At 45.5% G+C, this 21,174-nt stretch overlaps 1 protein-coding gene across 1 annotated transcript in view; it reads right to left on the bottom strand.

Moving 5' to 3' along the window:
• LOC138259477 (cytochrome P450 2G1-like) overlaps positions 1 to 21,174 on the bottom strand; it is a 320,857-nt gene that overhangs the window by 78,025 nt on the left and 221,658 nt on the right. The window contains exon 6 of the mRNA XM_069207247.1: positions 7,900 to 8,041. Within this exon, the coding sequence (XP_069063348.1) occupies positions 7,900 to 8,041 (142 nt within the window). The remainder of the gene's footprint in view (positions 1 to 7,899; positions 8,042 to 21,174) is intronic.

Genomic DNA, 21,174 nt, shown 5'->3' with positions numbered 1-21,174 from the left:
GGAGAAACCTCATGTTCTTCAAAGGCAATTGACAGGGCTATTGCCTGGGGAAGATGCTCACTTTTTGATATACCACCGTATCCAAGAGAAATTGCAAGCTGAATTAGGGGGAGACACCGCAAGGTGAGATCAATTAGAGATGTGCCTGTTTTGAAATGATATAGGAGCGCTGGCAGTATGTATGGGGCACCGTGACCAATCAGAATATGAAGGCCAAGATACTCTAAATTACCAAGGAAGAACTGGCCTCTTTTATATTTTTTATGCAGCTAGATCCCAGGCTCGATTTGTTCTTGACCCTCTTCGGGAGATTGTACTCCTTCAATGAGTTGAAGGCACATGCTTTACCCATGTCCTGGTGTTAAGACTTCTTCTTTTTTGGCTTGTCTGTTGCAAAGCACTTTTCAAGAAGATTGTAGGGTGGAAGTTTGCATATTGACTGAGCTTTTGAAGCATGGAGATCCAGGATAGCTTTGATGAGTGATTTGGTTTAGTTGCTGCAACCTGGTTATCTGACTGCACAGAAGGTGCCACCTCTGGGTCTACCCCTCCTGCTTCTATCCTTCCTTTGGATTCATTTCTGATTTTTCTTTCTCTTTGTGTTTCTTCTGAGGCACATACCATCATGTTGCATGTTCACAATTGTGTTTAAGAGTCAGATCCCTTCTTGCACATTCAAATCTAGCGAGGCAGCTAGCCGACTTGCTGTGAGAATTGTTTTTGCGTCCCTTCCTTTTCTTTAGGCTATTGCTTTTGGAAATTGCATTCAGTGCTCTGAACTTGTGTAATTGCATTCGTCATTCCAGGGCGTGAGCCCCTCTGTGCTGTTTCCTTCTGTTGTGTTGTCAGCCAGGGGTCCTCTCCTTGGGGCTTAGCTATGGCAATGCTGTCTTGCTCCGACTCCTCCCCTTTAGCCCCAGATCCCTCATGAGCCTCAGAGTGCCTTGGTGCACTATCCGTTTTAGATCCCAAACTGCTAGGTGCCCTTTATTCACCGGTTTCCCTCGCTCTTTGAAAAGCCTGGATATAGTCTCAGGGAGAGTCTCTAGTTTGTCCAAGATAGGCAAGCAATTGAAGACCTGCCCAGCGCGCTGTGTCTCAGGTTGTGCTTGTCTGATTAGATTGTTCAAATTGGCAATTTTCTCATCAGTCCTTGAAACGTAGATGGCCAGGGTATTTAAGAGGCTATTCTATTTCCATTTTATGTGTTTGATAGTTAATTGCCTCTACCAAGCTTTGCAGTGCTCTGAGGAGAAGTGACCTCCTCTTGGTTCCATGCTGCCCACTGCAATGTGACTGGAGTTTGGTGGAGCATCTTTGGCAATTGTGGCTAGCGTATTTTCCCATTCCTTAGTGCTAAGGTATGAGAGGTTTTTTGCCTGATCAGGCGTGAGGTCAGTGGACAGTGTTGTTTCTTTTCATAGGGATCCTGGGGACAGATGGCTATTGATGTTGCACAGACCAGCTGGAAAGGCCATTTCTCCCGCTCTGCTATTCTTGCCAGTCATGGGGTAGCCACCCTGTGTAAGTTCCTCACCATTTATAAGGGCCCCTATTTTACCAAACAGCTGCTGCCTGGCTTTCATCTTCTCCAGGCAATGTATTAGGTGAGGCAGATCGTCCCCATCTAACAACGAGTTAAGCAAAATAGTAGAAATGTCCTTCTCCACCAAACTTGAGCCCTTAGGTGTGAGGTTGTTCCAGGAAACTGAGCCAAGCTAATGCTCTTGAGGTCAAGGCCTTGCGAAGTTGGTAGGAGGGGCCTCCTCATCTGTGCCGGTTGGCATGCAGTAACAAGCATGTCAAGTATCCCCAGGTTGGCACCAAAAGCTGCTTTGCTGCTCCTTTCTTCAGGCCCTCTAGTTGGTTGATGGCTGCCTGACACACTCAGTTGTTGCACAATCACTATATAATGCAAAGAGAGCGGAAGTGTGTGCATATGTAACTCTGTAGCATTTCATACTATCCATGAAGTAGCTGACATAATCTTTTTCTCTTTCTGTGTCCCCCAAGAAATCCGTTTTTATTGTTGTGATGGTTGGATGTGATTGAAGTATGCTTGATGTATGATTGAGTACATGTATGAATACAGGGTGAGTTTTTAATACCAAGATATGTGAAGAAGAGTCTGTATAGCCTTGTAGAAATAATTTCTCAGTATATGTTTGTAGACCATTAAGCAGTATTTATTGTACGTAGAAAAAGAAGTGGGTAGACACAAATAAATATGTTGTTAGAAAAAACAAATAAAAAGTGAAAAAATACATTAAGTGTATGTATAACACATGTTGGGCTCAACAAACATATTTTAAATAAATACTTATCAGCGGACTATATAGTTATAAATATTTGGGATAGTCTGTTTTTGCTCTTCTTTTGGTCGCAATTCCCCTAGATCCGCCACCCCGTTATTTATTCTATCCAGGGGCCCTCGTTTCTTCCTTGACTGAACACTGGTAGTGCCATTTGGGGCAGAGGGATGATATGCCATCACTGGATTGGATGGGCGATTATTATGTTGTAGAAGTTTCACCCTCGATAAAATCCTACATCGGGAAAAAAGCTGATAAGATGAGGAACAAAAGGAGAGAGACGGACCACTGATCTTAATGATCTCCTGTTTGGGAGGTGTAATGTGGAGGATTCCTAGACGTTTGTGCACTTGCATGGAACCCTCCATGGAAAGGGACGATTTGGGCCTCTGTGGACTGGTTCTGTTGCAGGAGCCCAAACACAAGAGAAAAAGAGGACTTTAGTGAGGAAGTATCGGATTCTGTGTGATCTATCCACTTACAAATTAATATAGACAATTAAAAGTGACCACTTTAAATTATAAAGACAAAATATTTACCTTCAAAAGTTATGCATGTGCCTCTTCCGGAATAGGGTAATTCATTTACAGATATTAATTTGAGAGAAACAATTTAAAATAAAAGTAGACACTAGGGGCCATGTGTACGAACACATTTTCCCCTAGACAAAGAATGGGCAAAACTGCTTGCTACATCTGACCCTAGATTGCTTCCTTCACCAGCACATTTGTATTTTCCAAATGTATGATAGTGTGAAAAATGCTTTCCAAGAAAGTGCAGTTAGTGATCCAAGGAGAATGGAGTTCCGATTTTCCATCTGCTTCATGGGCTCTGTTCATGTATTATCCTGGACTTATTGTACATTTTGGGCTTATTTACAAGCCCTCTGTGCCTCTGGAACATCACTTTTAAGGACGGTCCAGTGGCTCACATTGCAGAGCCATAGCTACAAGACCACGCAAAGTCACCATGGCCTTGTAGAGTGACGCAAACCAGTGCAAATTGCTGCGTTGCCTCACACTGCAGTAGCAAGGGGTGCCATATGTGTCCCCACGTAACACCTATGGCATTCAACACATTCCCAGATTTACAACATGCTGTAAATCTGGGAATGCCTCAAAAGCCTATGCCTCCCCAGAGGCAGCACACATAGTAAGAGGATGTCACCTCCATTGATTTTTTTTCTGCAGGATGGTGTCCCTTCCTGCAAAAAACAGTCTTACCTACAATGCAGACACCCTTGCACTATGGTGCAAGGATGGGTGCGTTGGTGCATGCCAGTCAATTGGGGCCAGCGCTGTGGAAGAGTTCAGGAATGTGCCGTATTTTATAGATACGGTGCATTCCTGCCCTTTCCTTTTGATGCAGGGCACCATAGCAAATAGACTTGCGGAGCAGCCCTGCGTCAACAAATTATAAATATGCCCCTTTGTGTTTTGGATTCCAAGTGGTTGTTCTGAATATGGGGTAAACCAATAAATAGGCATTTCTACTGAAACGTTCACTGCATTTAAATCCTTTATTTTTCATTGCTTCTTGAAATGTTAAGATTAATAGAGGTTGGTGTTTAGTAGGGAAGGCCAAATGCTATTTTCTTTTTTTGTGAAGCCCATAGGCTAATAGTATAACATGCTGCATAAATTGTCATAAATCCCGTATCGCTGACTATAGCAACATATCGGTGTATTGTGATTTTAAGAGTTACGATCTGGTTTGCATTGTACGAATGGCTAAATGTGCCTCAGCACTATGGTGTCTAGTGTAGGTTTAGAGGTTACTTACTCATAAGGACTTTTTACTAGGGTATGCGTTTTGAACCACATATACTTTGCAAGATCCCTTTAGAAGCGGTATCAATTGCTCTTTCAATCTGCCATTTTGTAAATATTTGTAATTTTATGTAGTATTGAGAGACTTAAGAGTGAAAACCAATGACTAGACAATGGATTATTTAGTGCTCATTGTGTTGCGTAGTTCAGAGCTTCTCATCCACAGAACATCCAGCTCACTTTTTGACTGCTCTGCTTTATTAGGTTGAGCTTAGCAGCTCACAGGGGCTGCTCTTCGACATTTTGTAATTTACTCTGTGGGCTCTAACCACACTCGTCTCACAGCCATCACATTTGTTCAAAATTCCCTTGATTTGGTAGGCAAATGCTTTACGTTTGTCCCCCCTTGCGGCTGTTTTGTTATGCTGCACAAACTGACCCTGTGACATGGATTATTGCACGATTGGCCATATACCTTAGGGTGGCACACTCCGCCTCACTTTCGCCTCACTGCTTCACACTGCATGGCTGTATGATCTAGCTCATGCTTCCTGGCATACACTCACTCTCCCTGTCCTGTCTCACCACCCTCTTACACCTCCCACAATATTGCTTAGTGTCTTTCACAGCTAATGTAAATATTAAAGCAACAGCTGTATCCCTAACCGCTCCAGAGATCAGCCTCGTCACCGGAGCCACTGGCCCGCAGCCCGCATCAATGCGTTATGGATCCCGAGTGCCCCATAGTCATCTTTCTATGTCTATGCCTCTGCTGGCAGCAAAAACACACAGCTGCCATGGGACGTTTCTTCTCCAACTCCTTTGCAGTATTGCCACAGTCCCTTACTGTTTTCCCCATCCAGTGGTGCTCTGATGGCTGGGCTACGGTTGCGGGCTAGAGACAGCCTAGTATTTTGTTTTAAACAAAATATTCCCACATGCATCTGTCTGTTCTTTCACTCTCCTGTTGCACGTCACAGCGATTCATCAAAAGTTGAGAACTTGGCTCACTGATGTGAAGTGACTTTCGGTTAATGCTGTTATCACCAGCTGATCACTCAATGTGTACCATAAGAACATCCTGAGTTGGGGTTGGAGTAAAGACTGGGGACTGGTACTCTGCTCTGTCACTGATTTCCCTACAAATGTCACTTAAAATGAGTGTCATAATTTTCCAGCCTTATATGATGTGGATCTGTTGCGGCAGATAGAGGAAGAAGGTAAATGGAAGTGCTTTAGTTATATGCAGGGCTACTGGCAGAGGGGACCAAATTATGTGGCAGGGTTGAGCAATTTATGTGGCAAGAAAAGTCCAGTTATGCATTTACAATGACAATAGCTCTAACACAAGCAAATGCGGGATCTATTGCATTGCAAATGATTGTTATCTGTGTCAAGTACAAGGGTTCTTGGATCTCATTTTGAGGGTCTGCAGCAAGGTGGCCCCTAGGCACTAGAGGCAAAAAAAATCAGTTGACACATTTGGGCCTAGAAGCATCCGAATGCATGAGACCTATCACCCTGAGTTTGTCACAAGTATAATATAATCTGACCCACTATAGGCCCACACAGGAGTTAGATAAAAGCATGTTTGAATAAAAGCAGACAACTGCATGGATGGGCAGAACAAGGAAACACGTAATTTTTTAACATTTACGTTACTTCCAATTTATCTTCTATCCAGCGCAAAACCCAAAACAACTGAATCCGAAATTTCACTGATACCTATAGAAGGAAGGCATGAATATTTTCAGTTCACATATCACTAAATTCCCTAATTGAGCTTTTAGGTATATTTTCTACCAAAGAATTTATAACAGTGACTTAAGAGAAAAACATTACTAACCGTCTTTCAAGCAGGCTTGTATCTAATCTTGTTGAAATAAAATAAACTTACTCTGATTTGACATCTTGTATTGCTCACTAATTTAGAAGATGAATTACCATTTGATTGGATTGAAAGAAGACTCTTATGGCAGTCTTCCAAGCTCCTATGAATAAACAATTCTGTTTCATCTGTTCAAGTATTAATTATCCTTGCAATATAGATTTGATCCGAAGGGAGAAGTTACCAATTGATAGGAGGCATACCAAGACGTGTAAAGAATGCGTGTAGTTCTAGCTATGAAGTTGAACTTTGCCATGAAAAGTCCTAATTTCTTCCCAACTATGCCAAGCTCTAACGATAACTCCTGCTGTAAAGATATTACATTTGACAATTTTTTCTTTAAATTATGTATGCTGTTCTAAATTATATATAGATGTTTTAGTATACAGTGATCGGATACTTCATTCCTTCATTTTTAAAACGTAAAGGACGCTTGGCTCCTATTGAATGAGTTAACAATTAGTGACGTACTAGGAAACCTCAGTTATATTTTACCTTATTATTCTGATAACAGCTTCTTGCTTGAGAACTTGCGGCTTGATTAACTGTTTGGTGGGAGCGTTACTCCATCACAAATATGAAGGATATTCGCATTAATTTGGTGAAATTCCAAGCTGTAGATATGAACATTATGGGGCAAATTTATACTCCGTTTGCGCCGGAATTGCGTCATTTTTTTTGACGCAATTTCGACGCAAAACTAACTCCATATTTATACTTTGGCGTTAGACGCGTCTAGCGCCAAAGTCCATGGAGTTAGCGTCATTTTTTAGCGTGGACACCTACTTTGCGTTAATTATATGCAAGGTAGGCGTTCCCGTCTAAAAAATCGACTCCGAGGCATGTGCATCGGATTTATACTCCCGGGCAAAATTCACGCCCGGGAGTGGGCGGGTCAAAAAAAATGACGTACGGCCGATTTTGCGCCGTTTTTTAGCACCTGCAAAAGGCAGGCGTTAAGGGACCTGTGGGCTCTGAAGGAGCCCAGAGGTGCCCTTCCATGCCCCCAGGGACACCCCCTGTCACCCTTGCCCACCCCAGGAGGACACCCAAGGCTGGAGGGACCCATCCCAGGGACATTCAGGTAAGTGCAGGTAAGTTTTATTTTTTTATTTTTTTGTGGCATAGGGGGGCCTGACTTGTGCCCCCCTACATGCAACTATGCCCAATGACCATGCCCAGGGGACAGAAGTCCCCTGGGCATGGCCATTGGGCAAGGGGGCATGACTCCTGTCTTTGCTAAGACAGGAGTCATTTCTATGGGGGTTGGGAGTGAAAAAAAATGGCGCAAATCGGGTTGAGGCGAAAAAATTGCCTCAACCTGACTTGCCCCCTTTCTTGACACCCAAGCCCCATATCCCCCTACGCCAGCGCTGCCTGGTGTACGTCGTTTTTTTTAATGCACACCAGACGGCGCCGGCGGCTAACGCCGGCTAACGTCATTCAATAAATACGCCGCCCGCATGGCGCTTCAGAATGGCGTTAGCCGGCGCTAATTTTTTTTACGCAAAACTGCGTTAGCGCAGTTTTGCGTCAAAAAGTATAAATATGGGCCTATATATATCAAAAGCAAAAAGCTCTGAGCAGAGCGTGCACGTCTTCCTGATTCGAACAAATGTGCTTTTTCATACTGTATTAGAACTAGGTTGATGACATCACATGAATCTTTGATTCAAAATTAGGCATTGGGCGTTTTTGAAACAGTCTTTACTGAAATCTCAAACCTCAAGTTTTCCAATAAACAAGTGAAAACGTGTTTTACACTTGTCATAAATGTTGTTTTCCCCTTTATGGTGAGCTAGCAACTTAAATGTCAGTGTTCGCTGAGAAATTCGCTTTCTTTTTCATCAATGTAAAAATAAATAAAAAATAACATGTCCTTCACCATACCATATGGATTGTCTTGGTCCAGTTGATTAAGGTGTCTTACCTTCCACTTCTGGATTCTTAAGGAATATCATGAACCCATATCTGAGGGTGGTACTGACGGTTTCAGTTCCTGCAGCAAAAATATTCATTGTAGTCCCCACCAAGTTCTTCATGGAAAATTCACTGGTCGGGCTTTGTGTTTCCTAAAGGAATAGCAACATGTTCACAGCGTTATGAAGATTCTTTGATGACCGCTGATGAACTTGTTCTTCTTTTTAATTGATGCCTTTTATGATGTGTATTCTTAGCCATATACAGAAAACCTGTATTAATAAGGCAGCCTCGGAGTACTTATGTTTATTACTCTGAAGGAACCCTAGGAAAAAGTATTTGGACTAATCAGGGAGCAAATAAGTGTAAACAGTTATTTAGGCACACTGAGAAGACAGACTGGTTAAAGTTTATGTTCGCAAAACATTCTGCTATCTAGATATAGGCCCTACTTACAAGTCCAGCGGAGAAAAATTATTGCATGATTTTATGTGTTAATCGAATGTAGCACTAAGATCCAGGAATATAATGACGGCAGAGCCTCCTAGATCATTCAGATCACACGTCTTTATGCGTGCTGAAATACCTAACAATCGTTAAAATCACATGCGGAAAACTGAAAAATCATGCGAGATGAATGGCAACAATTTCCACAGAGGAATTAGCATCACCTTTTTCTCCAGCCCAGGTGCAATTCAGGTTCCAGTAGTAAAAAAAGAAGTGAAAATCATAATCACAGCTATCACATTTGAACCATACTGCAACAGCATACGAAAAGATTAGCAAAATGTGTAATTTCATCCATATTAATAAATAAAATAAAAGCACACATCCACAAACAAGCAAACAAATACATACAGGTGTATCTAATTAACTACTGGCTCTATAAAAGCAGGATACATACACAAAGCCACACTTCTCCCTTTTAGTTTGCCCATAGAGTAAACATGCATAGCAGAACTCATTGTATTGGACAAGATCCAAATACTCACTTAGCAGGCCCCATCTTGGCGCAGGAGGAGGATGGGTCACTGCATTAAATGGGCAGGGCAAACCAAAGTGGCATACCAAATATGCCTAGAGCCCCTGAACATGACTGAAACCTATGCTTAATAACATACAGGCTGGTCGTGGTGGTCTTCAACCACCTCCTTAGTACCATTGGGTGGCCTTAAAACCAAATATTGCCACCCGGGCAGCAATATCCCTCTTATGAAGCTCCTGGCTTTGCTACATTTCCACGCAGGAGGGAGAGACCAGAACCCAGCAGGACATTAACATAGTATATCACTGACAATGTTTCGTAGTACCTTCAGGTAGGTGATGGGTGCATTTCTTTCACTGGTACTTCAGCACACTATTTTCCCACCTAGTCCTTGATTGGTCAGTACCGCTATGTGCAAATGTCTATGTCACGAAAGGGTTCCCTAATGTGTTAGGGACCCATGCCTATTCCCACATAAGTCTTATACCACCAAGGGCAATGGAACATGTATACTAAAGTCAGAAACAACAGCACAGCATAAATATACAGATGGTGTGTGATGCTACTCTTGCGTTTATTCACTGCTGCAACGATTCACAGAATTAACCTATGACTGCATGATCCTTTTCGCTCTCCCGTTTTTGGACTGGTGGTTAGCTTCCTTCCACTAGTCATCACAATAGCATTTACGGCTGACAGCTCCCTTCTTGGGAGCACGTCAGGCATTGCAGTGCCGGCCTGATGTGGAGCAATTCCCGATAAGGATGCCTGTCATCCAATATGATGCGTGAGGGCTTTTGCTCCTGAACATCCAGGTTCCCTGGACCTTTTTGTCTTTCAGGAACAGTGTACTCTTTATGTGTTTATGCATGATTAAAAAATGAATAGTTTAGATTGTTTTATACTCCATTAGATGATGGTTTATCATTTAACCTAACTATATGCTCCTTACCGCTCAGGTGATTAGAAAGGTGTATAATCAATCACACAGCCATACGCAAAATACAATAGTGCATTTTTTTGACTACATAACACTCAGTCCAGGTACCTACACTGTTGGAACTGAAAAGCGCCCTGCACGGTAAAGACAGTTACCTCTGCCCTGAGTGCCCAACTGTACTGTTGTCTCGATCCCTAATGCTGATTTGTTGTCATAGGTGAACACAGATCATGCATGTGTGCCATGACAGAGGCCTCTCTCATGCTTTGTGGTCTTGTTGGACAGGCAGGGGAGCCCAAAGCACTGACCTTCTAGTGGTGAAAAGCTATCACATTCAATAGGTGATAAGCAACATGAGTGCTTTGGTGGCATTCGGTGTAGCGATTAGTAGTAGTTAACGGGATCTTTTTATCCTGTTTCATTAGAGTGAGGCCTAGAGACTCACTCCACTTTTCAGATGTTCTGCTGCTGTGTGCTTAACTCACCCTTGGCCTACATCAGGTAAAATGTGGAGTGCTGCGCAGTGCAGAAGTAGTGACTTTGCATCCGTTGTATGTGTTCCTGGGAAGGGTACAGTTCAAGGCTAGAGCCTCACTGTGCAATGTATGTGTGGTTAGTACATGTGCTGGGTGTATGTCTCAGAGGGATACATTACATGAGTGATGTAGTGCTGTTGTGTGTGTGCGCAGGAGAAGCATGTGCTGAGTGCTTGTGTGCCTGCACAAAGTAAAATACATGAAGGGTGAAGTGTTTAGTAGCATGCACATAGTAAGTGTATGTGCTGGCAGTGTATTCTTGTAAAGAACACAACATGGTTAAGCTAGAAAAGCTTCAGTGTTGAACAGTGCATACCGATTGACTGTGTGTACTGAGTGCATGTGTACATCTAAGGGTACAATACATAGAGGTAAGAGAGCTGGTCCCACACTGTGCTGAGAAAGTACACTGAATGAATGTGCTGCAAATGGTATATTGTAGGGAGTACCCTGGATTTTGGGAAGACCAAGCCTGCCTGGTAAAACATGGGGAGAAAAGCAATCCCACCAGACAGATTTGTGCATTGCTGCACACCTATGGGCTGGGTGGTGATGCACTGGAGGGAAAAGGAAGAGACTCCCTTTACATTTCAAAAGACTGCTCTTTGATTCATTGATAGATCCCAAGGAAGGGGTCTGGACACATCTAGGGAAGGAAGATGGGTCTGAAAAGATAATCATAAAGAGTAGTGCTGGGGATCTGGGATTAATCTTTTGATGCACATATCACTGTAATTGAAATCCAGGTGTGAACTCTGGCCACTTCCACGAACTGTGTTGTGGACTATCAACTTCGAAGTAGTGCCTGCTGTGATAGACATCTTTCATGAAGGAAGGTGAAATGGAGAAGCGCCAACTTCAAAATAAGCAGAATCCCAACATAAAACATCAAAGACAGACCCTAAATCACATTTGGTTTCCAAAATCTGGATAATGGCTATAAGAAGAGGAGTTTGAGCCCCCAAAAATTCATCATCAGCCAAGCAGTTAGATGGGCTGTTTGTGAAGGAGAAGCTCTGCAAGACTTCTGCCTGTGACCATGACTGGAATCAAGGCCTGCTAGTCTGCCTTCATGTTGAGGAGACATCACCAAGGAAAACCAAGACCACCTGCCCTGGAACCTGGAGCACCAGTGCCTGCCTGCTTGCCAATATTAGAGTGCCCTGTGAAGAAGAGGAGAGCATTGGTGGGAGCAAGGTCCAGTGGAGAGCCCCACCATGAGGACTCCCTGTGCAAGGCGTGAAGACTCAGCTGAGCACCAAGAAGGCATTACCCATGTGCTAGACTGTTTCCTGCAACCCCTGTATACCAGGAGAGGACCATCATAGACTGAGCTGTGTGTCGAGCACCCTTCGGGTCTTGCTAAATCTGTACCTCTGTGCTATGGTGACTTCCTTATGCTAGTGGGGGGTCACTGGTAAAGCAGCATTTCAAGGACGACGAAGACTTGTGATCATCTGGGCCTGGGCACTGAGACTGGAACAGCCTGCACCCAGAGAACCCCGTACCACAGCAACCTTGTATGCCAGCAGAGGCTGCCCCTACCAGTGTTTCCAAAGGGTTTTTGCCACTTCCTGAAGGAGAGACTGAGGCTGCGATCCACGTGTTGGACCCACACTGTAACGGAACTGCCCCCAATTCACCACTAAGGACTGCCAGAGATGCTGTGGATGGCATGGAACCCTTGCTGGCTCCATTTGGGAGCTAAAGAAAGGATTCTTTCCTCCCCATTGAGCAAAATCAACTTACAGCATCATTACAAGCAAAGAGCTGCTCCGATATCTGGTAGATCTCTGTCAGTGTCACTAAGGAGAGAGTGAGCGGAACCACAAAATGCTGCTGCATCGGCCATGAGCAGTCTAACCTCTCCGGACTGAGCAGGACGTCCAGGTGTGTGTTTGAAGGCACCCGCTGCATTGTTAAATTCTTCTGTGATACAAAAGCAGTTAAGATATGAACTGGGTCAGTTGGACCCCCAGGTAACTAAGGGTTTTGTTGCCCATATAAGTTCTTAAAAGATCAAAAGGGAGAACCTTTGACTAGGGCCTAACACTTTGCATTCCCTGATGAGGCCTCCAGTAAAGATGGAATAACTATGAACACTTACACAAAGGACAGTAGGAAAGGGATTCACCTGACAACTACTAGAACCCTGATCTCAAGGGGGATTGTTTTGTTGCATTTGAATGTCACATATCTTTGCATGTGTAGAGGTAGAAATCAGATACTACCTTTTCTTATAAAAGCAAGTATTTGGTTGGCCATTGATGTAGGAGGCTGGCCTGGCTTGTAGTGGGTACAAATGGTACTTACACCTTATGCCAGGTCCAGTTATCCCTTATTAGTAGTGTGCAGTAGTGTTCTAGCAGCTTAGGCAGAGCAACCAAGGCTGAACTAGGAGACATGCAAAGCTCACGCAATACCACTTATATCATATAGGTACTATATCATAAGAAAGACAATACTTAGTGTTACAAAAAAGTAAAGGTACTCCATTTTAGTGACAATATGTCAGAAAATATCTCAGAGCATATACTCCCTTAGGAGGTAAGTAAAATACATAAAATATATACACAAACCAAAATCAGGTAAGTAAACAGTTAGAAAAGTAGTGCAAACACTGTAGAATACAATAGGATGCAATAGGCCTAGGGGCAACACAAACCATATACTAAGAAAGTGGAATACAAACCACTTAGGGACCCAGGCCTAGTGTAGTGTGCAGAGGGTTGCTGGGATTGTAAGAAAACACTAAGGGTGTTCAAGATACCCCACCCCAAGACCCTGAAAAGTAGGAGTAAAGCTACCCTACTTCCCCAGAAACACACTAAAGTCGTGATAGGAGATTCTGCAAAGAGCACAACTGACTGCAAAGTACTGAAGACGGATTCCTGGACCTGAGGGTCTGTAAAGGAAGGGGACCAGGTCCAAGAGTCATGAAAGTGTCCAGGGAGGGCAGGAGCCCACTAAACCCCGGATGAAGGTGCAAAATGGCTGCCTCAGGGTGGAAGAAGCTGAAGATTTTGCAACAACGGGTGATGCCAGGAACTTCTCCTTTACACAGAAGATGTCCTGCGGCATGCTGGAGGACGCAGAGTTATTTCCACGCAGAAGGAGCTCAAACAAGCCTTGCTGGCTGCAAAGGTTGCAGTTGAAGAAAAAGGGTGCTGCCCAGGCCCAGTAAGGACCAGGAGGTCGCCACTTGGAAGAGGAGACAGAGGGGGTGCCCAGCAACACAGAGAGCCCATGCAGAAGCATGCAGCACCCACAGAATTACTTGAACATGGGTTCAAGAAAACTGAGCACAGCAGTCATCTCAACACTACAAAGAGGGTCCCAAGAAGCCGGTGGTCAACTCAGTGAGTTGAGCAATGCAGGACGGAGGCCTGGGGACCTGGGCTGTGCTGTGCACAAAGGATTCCTTGCAAAAGTGCACAAAAGCCCTAGCTGCTGCAGTTCACGCAGTACACAGGATTACTGTCTGGCATGAGGAGGCAAGGACTTACCTCCACAAAATTTGGACAGATGGACCACTGGACTGTCGGGGTCACATGGATCCAGCTCCTTTGTTCCAGGGACCATGCTTGTCACGATGAGAGGGGAACCAGAGGACCAGTGAAGCAGAAGTTTGGTGCCTGCAGTAGCAGGGGGACGATTCCATCGACCCACTGGAGATTTCTTCTTGGCTTCCAGTGCAGGGTGAAGGCAGACAGCCCCCAGAGCATGCACCACCAGGAAATAGTCGAGAAAGCCGGCAGGATTAGGTGCTACAATGTCGCTGGTAGTCTTCTTGCTACTTTGTTGCAGTTTTGCAGACGTCCTGGAGCAGTTAGCGGTCGATCATTGGCAGAAGTCAAAGAGGGAGATGCAGAGGAACTCTGGTGAGCTCTTGCATTCGTTATCTGAAGAGAAGCCCAGAGGAGAGACCCTAAATAGCCTTCAGAGGAGGATTGGCCACCTAGTGAGGTACGCACCTATCAGGAGGGGTCTCTGACGTCACCTGCTGGCACTGGCCACTCAAAGGCCTCGATTGTGCCCTCACACCTCTGCATTCAAGATGACAGAGGTCTGGGACACACTGGAGGAGCTCTGGGCACCACCCCTGGGGTGGTGATGGACAGGGGAGTGGTCACTCCCCTTTCCTTTGTCCAGTTTCACACCAGAGCAGGGGCTGGGGGATCCCTGAACCGGTGTAGACTGGTTTATGCAAGGAGGACACCACATGTGCCCTTCATAGCATTCCCAGAGGCCAGGAGAGGCTACTCCTCTCAGGCCCTTAACCCCTTCGCTGCCAGGCCTTTTCCCCCTCCTGTGCCAGGCCTTTTTTTGCCTATTTGGGGCAGTTCGCGCTTAGGCCCTCATAACTTTTTGTCCACATAAGCTAACCAAGCCAAATTTGCGTCCTTTTTTTCCAACATCCTATGGATTCTAGAGGTACCCAGACTTTGTGGGTTCCCCTGAAGGAGGCCAAGAAATTGGCCAAAATACAGTGAAAATTTCGTTTTTTTCAAAAAAATTGGAAAAAGTGGCTGCAGAAGAAGGCTTGTGGTTTTTCCCCTGAAAATGGCATCAACAAAGGGTTTGCGGTGCTAAACTTAGCAGCTTCCCAGCTTTCAGGAACAGGCAGACTTGAATCAGAAAACCCAATTTTTCAACACAATTTTGGCATTTTACTGGGGCATACCCCATTTGTGCAATTTTTTGTGCTTTCAGCCTCCTTCCAGTCAGTGACAGGAATGGTCATGAAACCAATGCTGGATCCCAGAAACCTAAACATTTCTGAAAAGTAGACAAAATTCTGAATTCAGCAAGGGGTCATTTGTGTAGATCCTACAAGGGTTTCCTACAGAAAATAACAGCTGAAAAAGAAAAATATTGAAATTGAGGTGAAAAAACCATCAATTTTTCTCTACGTTTTACTCTGTAACTTTTCCCTGCAATGTCAGATTATCGAAAGCAATATACCGTTACATCTGCTGGACTCCTCTGGTTGCGGGGATATATAGGGTTTGTAGGTTCATCAAGAACCCGAGGAACCCAGAGCCAATAAATGAGCTGCACCCTGCAGTGCGTTTTCATTCTATACCGGGTATACAGCAATTCATTTGCTGAAATATAAGGAGTAAAAAATTGCTATCAAGAAAACCTTTGCATTTCCAAAAAGGGCACAAGATAAGGTGTTGAGGAGCAGTGGTTATTTGCACATCTCTGAATTCCGGGGTGACCATAGTAGCACGTGAATTACAGGGAATTTCTCAAATAGATGTCTTTTTTACACACACTCCTATATTTGGAAGGAAAAAATGTAGAGAAAGACAAGGGGCAATAGTACTTGTTTTGCTAATCTAGGTTCCCCCAAGTCTCCCGATAAAAATGGTACCTCACTTGTGTGGGTAGGCCTAGCACCCGCGACAGGATATGCCCCAAAACACAACGTGGACACATCACAGAAAACAGAGCTGTTTTTAGCAAAGTGACTACCTGTAGATTTTGGCCTCTAGCTCAGCCGCCACCTAGGGAAACCTACCAAACCTGTGCATTTCTGAAAACTAGAGACCTAGGGGAATCCAAGGAGGGGTGACTTGTGTGGCTCGGACCAGGTTCTGTTACCCAGAATCCTTTGCAAACCTCAAAATTTGGCTAAAAAAACACATGTTCCTCACATTTCTGTGGCAGAAAGTTCTGGAATCTGAGAGGAGCCACAAATTTCCTTCCACCCAGCGTTCCCCCACGTCTCCCGATAAAAATGATACCTCACTTGTGTGGGTAGGCCTAGCACCCTCGACAGGATATGCCCCAAAACACAACGTGGACACATCACAGAAAACAGAGCTGTTTTTAGCAAAGTGACTACCTGTAGATTTTGGCCTCTAGCTCAGCCGCCACCTAGGGAAACCTACCAAACCTGTGCATTTCTGAAAACTAGAGACCTAGGGGAATCCAAGGAGGGGTGACTTGTGTGGCTCGGACCAGGTTCTGTTACCCAGAATCCTTTGCAAACCTCAAAATTTGGCTAAAAAAACACATGTTCCTCACATTTCTGTGGCAGAAAGTTCTGGAATCTGAGAGGAGCCACAAATTTCCTTCCACCCAGCGTTCCCCCACGTCTCCCGATAAAAATGATACCTCACTTGTGTGGGTAGGCCTAGCGCCCGCGACAGGATATGCCCCAAAACACAACGTGGACATATCACAGAAAACAGAGCTGTTTTTAGCAAAGTGACTACCTGTAGATTTTGGCCTCTAGCTCAGCCGCCACCTAGGGAAACCTACCAAACCTGTGCATTTCTGAAAACTAGAGACCTAGGGGAATCCAAGGAGGGGTGACTTGCGGGGCTCGGACCAGGTTCTGTTACCCAGAATCCTTTGCAAACCTCAAAATTTGGCTAAAAAAACACATGTTCCTCACATTTCTGTGGCAGAAAGTTCTGGAATCTGAGAGGAGCCACAAATTTCCTTCCACCCAGCGTTCCCCCACGTCTCCCGATAAAAATGATACCTCACTTGTGTGGGTAGGCCTAGCGCCCGCGACAGGATATGCCCCAAAACACAACGTGGACATATCACAGAAAACAGAGCTGTTTTTAGCAAAGTGACTACCTGTAGATTTTGGCCTCTAGCTCAGCCGCCACCTAGGGAAACCTACCAAACCTGTGCATTTCTGAAAACTAGAGACCTAGGGGAATCCAAGGAGGGGTGACTTGCGGGGCTCGGACCAGGTTCTGTTACCCAGAATCCTTTGCAAACCTCAAAATTTGGCTAAAAAAACACATGTTCCTCACATTTCTGTGGCAGAAAGTTCTGGAATCTGAGAGGAGCCACAAATTTCCTTCCACCCAGCGTTCCCCCACGTCTCCCGATAAAAATGATACCTCACTTGTGTGGGTAGGCCTAGCGCCCGCGACAGGATATGCCCCAAAACACAACGTGGACATATCACAGAAAACAGAGCTGTTTTTAGCAAAGTGACTAACTGTAGATTTTGGCCTCTAGCTCAGCCGCCACCTAGGGAAACCTACCAAACCTGTGCATTTCTGAAAACTAGAGACCTAGGGGAATCCAAGGAGGGGTGACTTGCGGGGCTCGGACCAGGTTCTGTTACCCAGAATCCTTTGCAAATCTCAAAATTTGGCTAAAAAAACACATGTTCCTCACATTTCTATGGCAGAAAGTTCTGGAATCTGAGAGGAGCCACAAATTTCCTTCCACCCAGCGTTCCCCCACGTCTCCCGATAAAAATGATACCTCACTTGTGTGGGTAGGCCTAGCGCCCGCGACAGGATATGCCCCAAAACACAACGTGGACATATCACAGAAAACAGAGCTGTTTTTAGCAAAGTGACTACCTGTAGATTTTGGCCTCTAGCTCAGCCGCCATCTAGGGAAACCTACCAAACCTGTGCATTTCTGAAAACTAGAGACCTAGGGGAATCCAAGGAGGGGTGACTTGCGGGGCTCGGACCAGGTTCTGTTACCCAGAATCCTTTGCAAACCTCAAAATTTGGCTAAAAAAACACATGTTCCTCACATTTCTGTGGCAGAAAGTTCTGGAATCTGAGAGGAGCCACAAATTTCCTTCCACCCAGCGTTCCCCCATGTCTCCCGATAAAAATGATACCTCACTTGTGTGGGTAGGCCTAGCGCCCGCGACAGGATATGCCCCAAAACACAACGTGGACATATCACAGAAAACAGAGCTGTTTTTAGCAAAGTGACTACCTGTAGATTTTGGCCTCTAGCTCAGCCGGCACCTATTGAAACCTACCAAACCTGTGCATTTCTGAAAACTAGAGACCTAGGGGAATCCAAGGAGGGGTGACTTGTGTGGCTCGGACCAGGTTCTGTTACCCAGAATCCTTTGCAAACCTCAAAATTTGGCTAAAAAAACACATGTTCCTCACATTTCTGTGGCAGAAAGTTCTGGAATCTGAGAGGAGCCACAAATTTCCTTCCACCCAGCGTTCCCCCACGTCTCCCGATAAAAATGATACCTCACTTGTGTGGGTAGGCCTAGCGCCCGCGACAGGATATGCCCCAAAACACAACGTGGACACATCACAGAAAACAGAGCTGTTTTTAGCAAAGTGACTACCTGGAGATTTTGGCCTCTAGCTCAGCTGCCACCTAGGGAAACCTACCAAACCTGTACATTTCTGAAAACTAGAGACCTAGGGGAATCCAAGGAGGGGTGACTTGTGTGGCTCGGACCAGGTTCTGTTACCCAGAATCCTTTGCAAACCTCAAAATTTGGCTAAAAAAACACTTGTCCCTCACATTTCTGTGGCAGAAAGTTCTGGAATCTGAGAGGAGCTACAAATTTCCTTCCACCCAGCGTTCCCCCAAGTCTCCCGATAAAAATGATACCTCACTTGCGTGGGTAGGCCTAGCGCCGGCGACAGGAAACACCCCAAAGCGCAACGTGGACACATCCTAAATTTTGGAAAAAAACAGAGGTGTTTTTTGCGAAGTGCCTACCTGTAGATTTTGGCCTCTAGCTCAGCCGGCACCTAGGGAAACCTACCAAACCTGTGCATTTCTGAAAACTAGAGACCTAGGGGAATCCAAGGAGGGGTGACTTGCGGGGCTGGGACCAGGTTCTGTTACCCAGAATCCTTTGCAAACCTCAAAATTTGGCTAAAAAAACACATGTTCCTCACATTTCTGTGGCAGAAAGTTCTGGAATCTGAGAGGAGCCACAAATTTCCTTCTACCCAGCGTTCCCCCAAGTCTACCGATAAAAATGATACCTCACTTGCGTGGGTAGGCCTAGCGCCGGCGACAGGAAACACCCCAAAGCGCAACGTGGACACATCCTAAATTTTGGAAAAAAACAGAGGTGGTTTTTGCGAAGTGCCTACCTGTAGATTTTGGCCTCTAGCTCAGCCGGCACCTAGGGAAACCTACCAAACCTGTGCATTTCTGAAAACTAGAGACCTAGGGGAATCCAAGGAGGGGTGACTTGCGGGGCTCGGACCAGGTTCTGTTACCCAGAATCCTTTGCAAACCTCAAAATTTGGCTAAAAAAACACATGTCCCTCACATTTCTGTTACAGAAAGTTCTGGAATCTGAGAGGAGCTACAAATTTCCTTCCACCCAGCGTTCCCCCAAGTCTCCCGATAAAAATGATACCTCACTTGCGTGGGTAGGCCTAGCGCCGGCGACAGGAAACACCCCAAAGCGCAACGTGGACACATCCTAAATTTTGGAAAAAAACAGAGGTGTTTTTTGCGAAGTGCCTACCTGTAGATTTTGGCCTCTAGCTCAGCCGGCACCTAGGGAAACCTACCAAACCTGTGCATTTCTGAAAACTAGAGACCTAGGGGAATCCAAGGAGGGGTGACTTGCGGGGCTCGGACCAGGTTCTGTTACTCAGAATCCTTTGCAAACCTCAAAATTTGGCAAAAAATACACATGTTACTCACATTTCTGTGGCAGAAAGTTCTGGAATCTGAGAGGAGCCACAAATTTCCTTCTACCCAGCGTTCCCCCAAGTCTCCCGATAAAAATGATACCTCACTTGTGTGGGTAGGACTAGCGCCCACGAAAGGAAGGGGCCCAAAACACAACGTGGACAGATCACATTTTTTTATAAAAAGCAGTGCCTACCTGTGGATTTTGGCCTGTAGCTCAGCCGACACCTGAGGAAACCTAGCAAACCAGTGCATTTTTGAAAACTAGAAACCCAGGGGAATCCAAGATGGGGTGACTTGCGGGGCTCTGACCAGGTTATGTTACCCAGAATCCTTTGCAAACATCAAAATTTGGCCCAAAAAACACTTTTTCCTCTCATTTCGGTGACAGAAAGTTCTGGAATCTGAGAGGAGCCACAAATTTCCTTCCACCCAGCGTTCCCCTAAGTCTCTCGATAAAAATGGTACATCACTTCTGTGGGTAGGCCTAGCGCCCACAAAAGGAAATGGCCCAAAACACAACTTGGACACAACATATTTTTTCACAGAAAACAGAGGTGTTTTTTGCAAGGTGCCTACCTGTGGTGTTTGGCCTGTAGCTCAGCCGGCCCCGGGGGGGGGGGGGGGGCAGAAATGCCCTAAAATAAATTTGCCCCCCCAACCCCCACCCTCCCCCGCCGGGAGCGACCCTTGCCTACGGGGTCGCTCCCCTGCGTGACATTGGCACCAAAAAACAAATCCCCGGTGCCTAGTGGTTTCTGCCCCCTTGGGGGCAGGTTGACCTAAACTCAGCCAATCTGCCCCCAAGGGGGGCAGAAATGGCCTAAATACAATTTGTCCCCCAGGGGAGCGACTTTTGCCTGATGGGTCGCTCCCCATCTCTAAAAAAAAAAAAACAAAGAAAAAAAAAAAGAAAAAAAAGAAAAATTCCCCTGGCGCCTAGAGGTTTCTGCCCCCCCCCCCCCCCGGAGCGACCCTTGCCTACGGGGTCGCTCCCCCTGCGTGACATTGGCGGCAAAAAACAAATCCCCGGTGCCTAGTGGTTTCTGTCCCCTTGGGGGCAGATTGACCTAAAATTGACAAATCTGCCCCCAGGGGGGCAGAAATGGTCTAAATACAATTTGCCCCCCCAGGGGAGCGACCCTTGCCTGATGGGTCGCTCCCCATCTCTAAAAAAAGAAACAACAAAAAAAAAAAAACACAAAAAAAAAATTGCCCTGGTGCCTAGAGTGTTCTGCCCCCCCCCCCCCCCCCGGGGGCAGTTCGGCCTAATAATAGGCCGATCTGTCCCCCGGGGGGCAGAAATGGCCTAAAATAAATTTGCCCCCCCCCAACCCCCACCCCCCCCCCGGGAGCGACCCTTGCCTACGGGGTCGCTCCCCCTGCGTGACATTGGCGCCAAAAAACAAATCC

Source organism: Pleurodeles waltl, chromosome 9 (assembly GCF_031143425.1).
Source record: "Pleurodeles waltl isolate 20211129_DDA chromosome 9, aPleWal1.hap1.20221129, whole genome shotgun sequence".
NCBI lineage: Eukaryota > Metazoa > Chordata > Amphibia > Caudata > Salamandridae > Pleurodeles > Pleurodeles waltl.
This window is presented reverse-complemented; position numbering and strand designations above follow the sequence as displayed.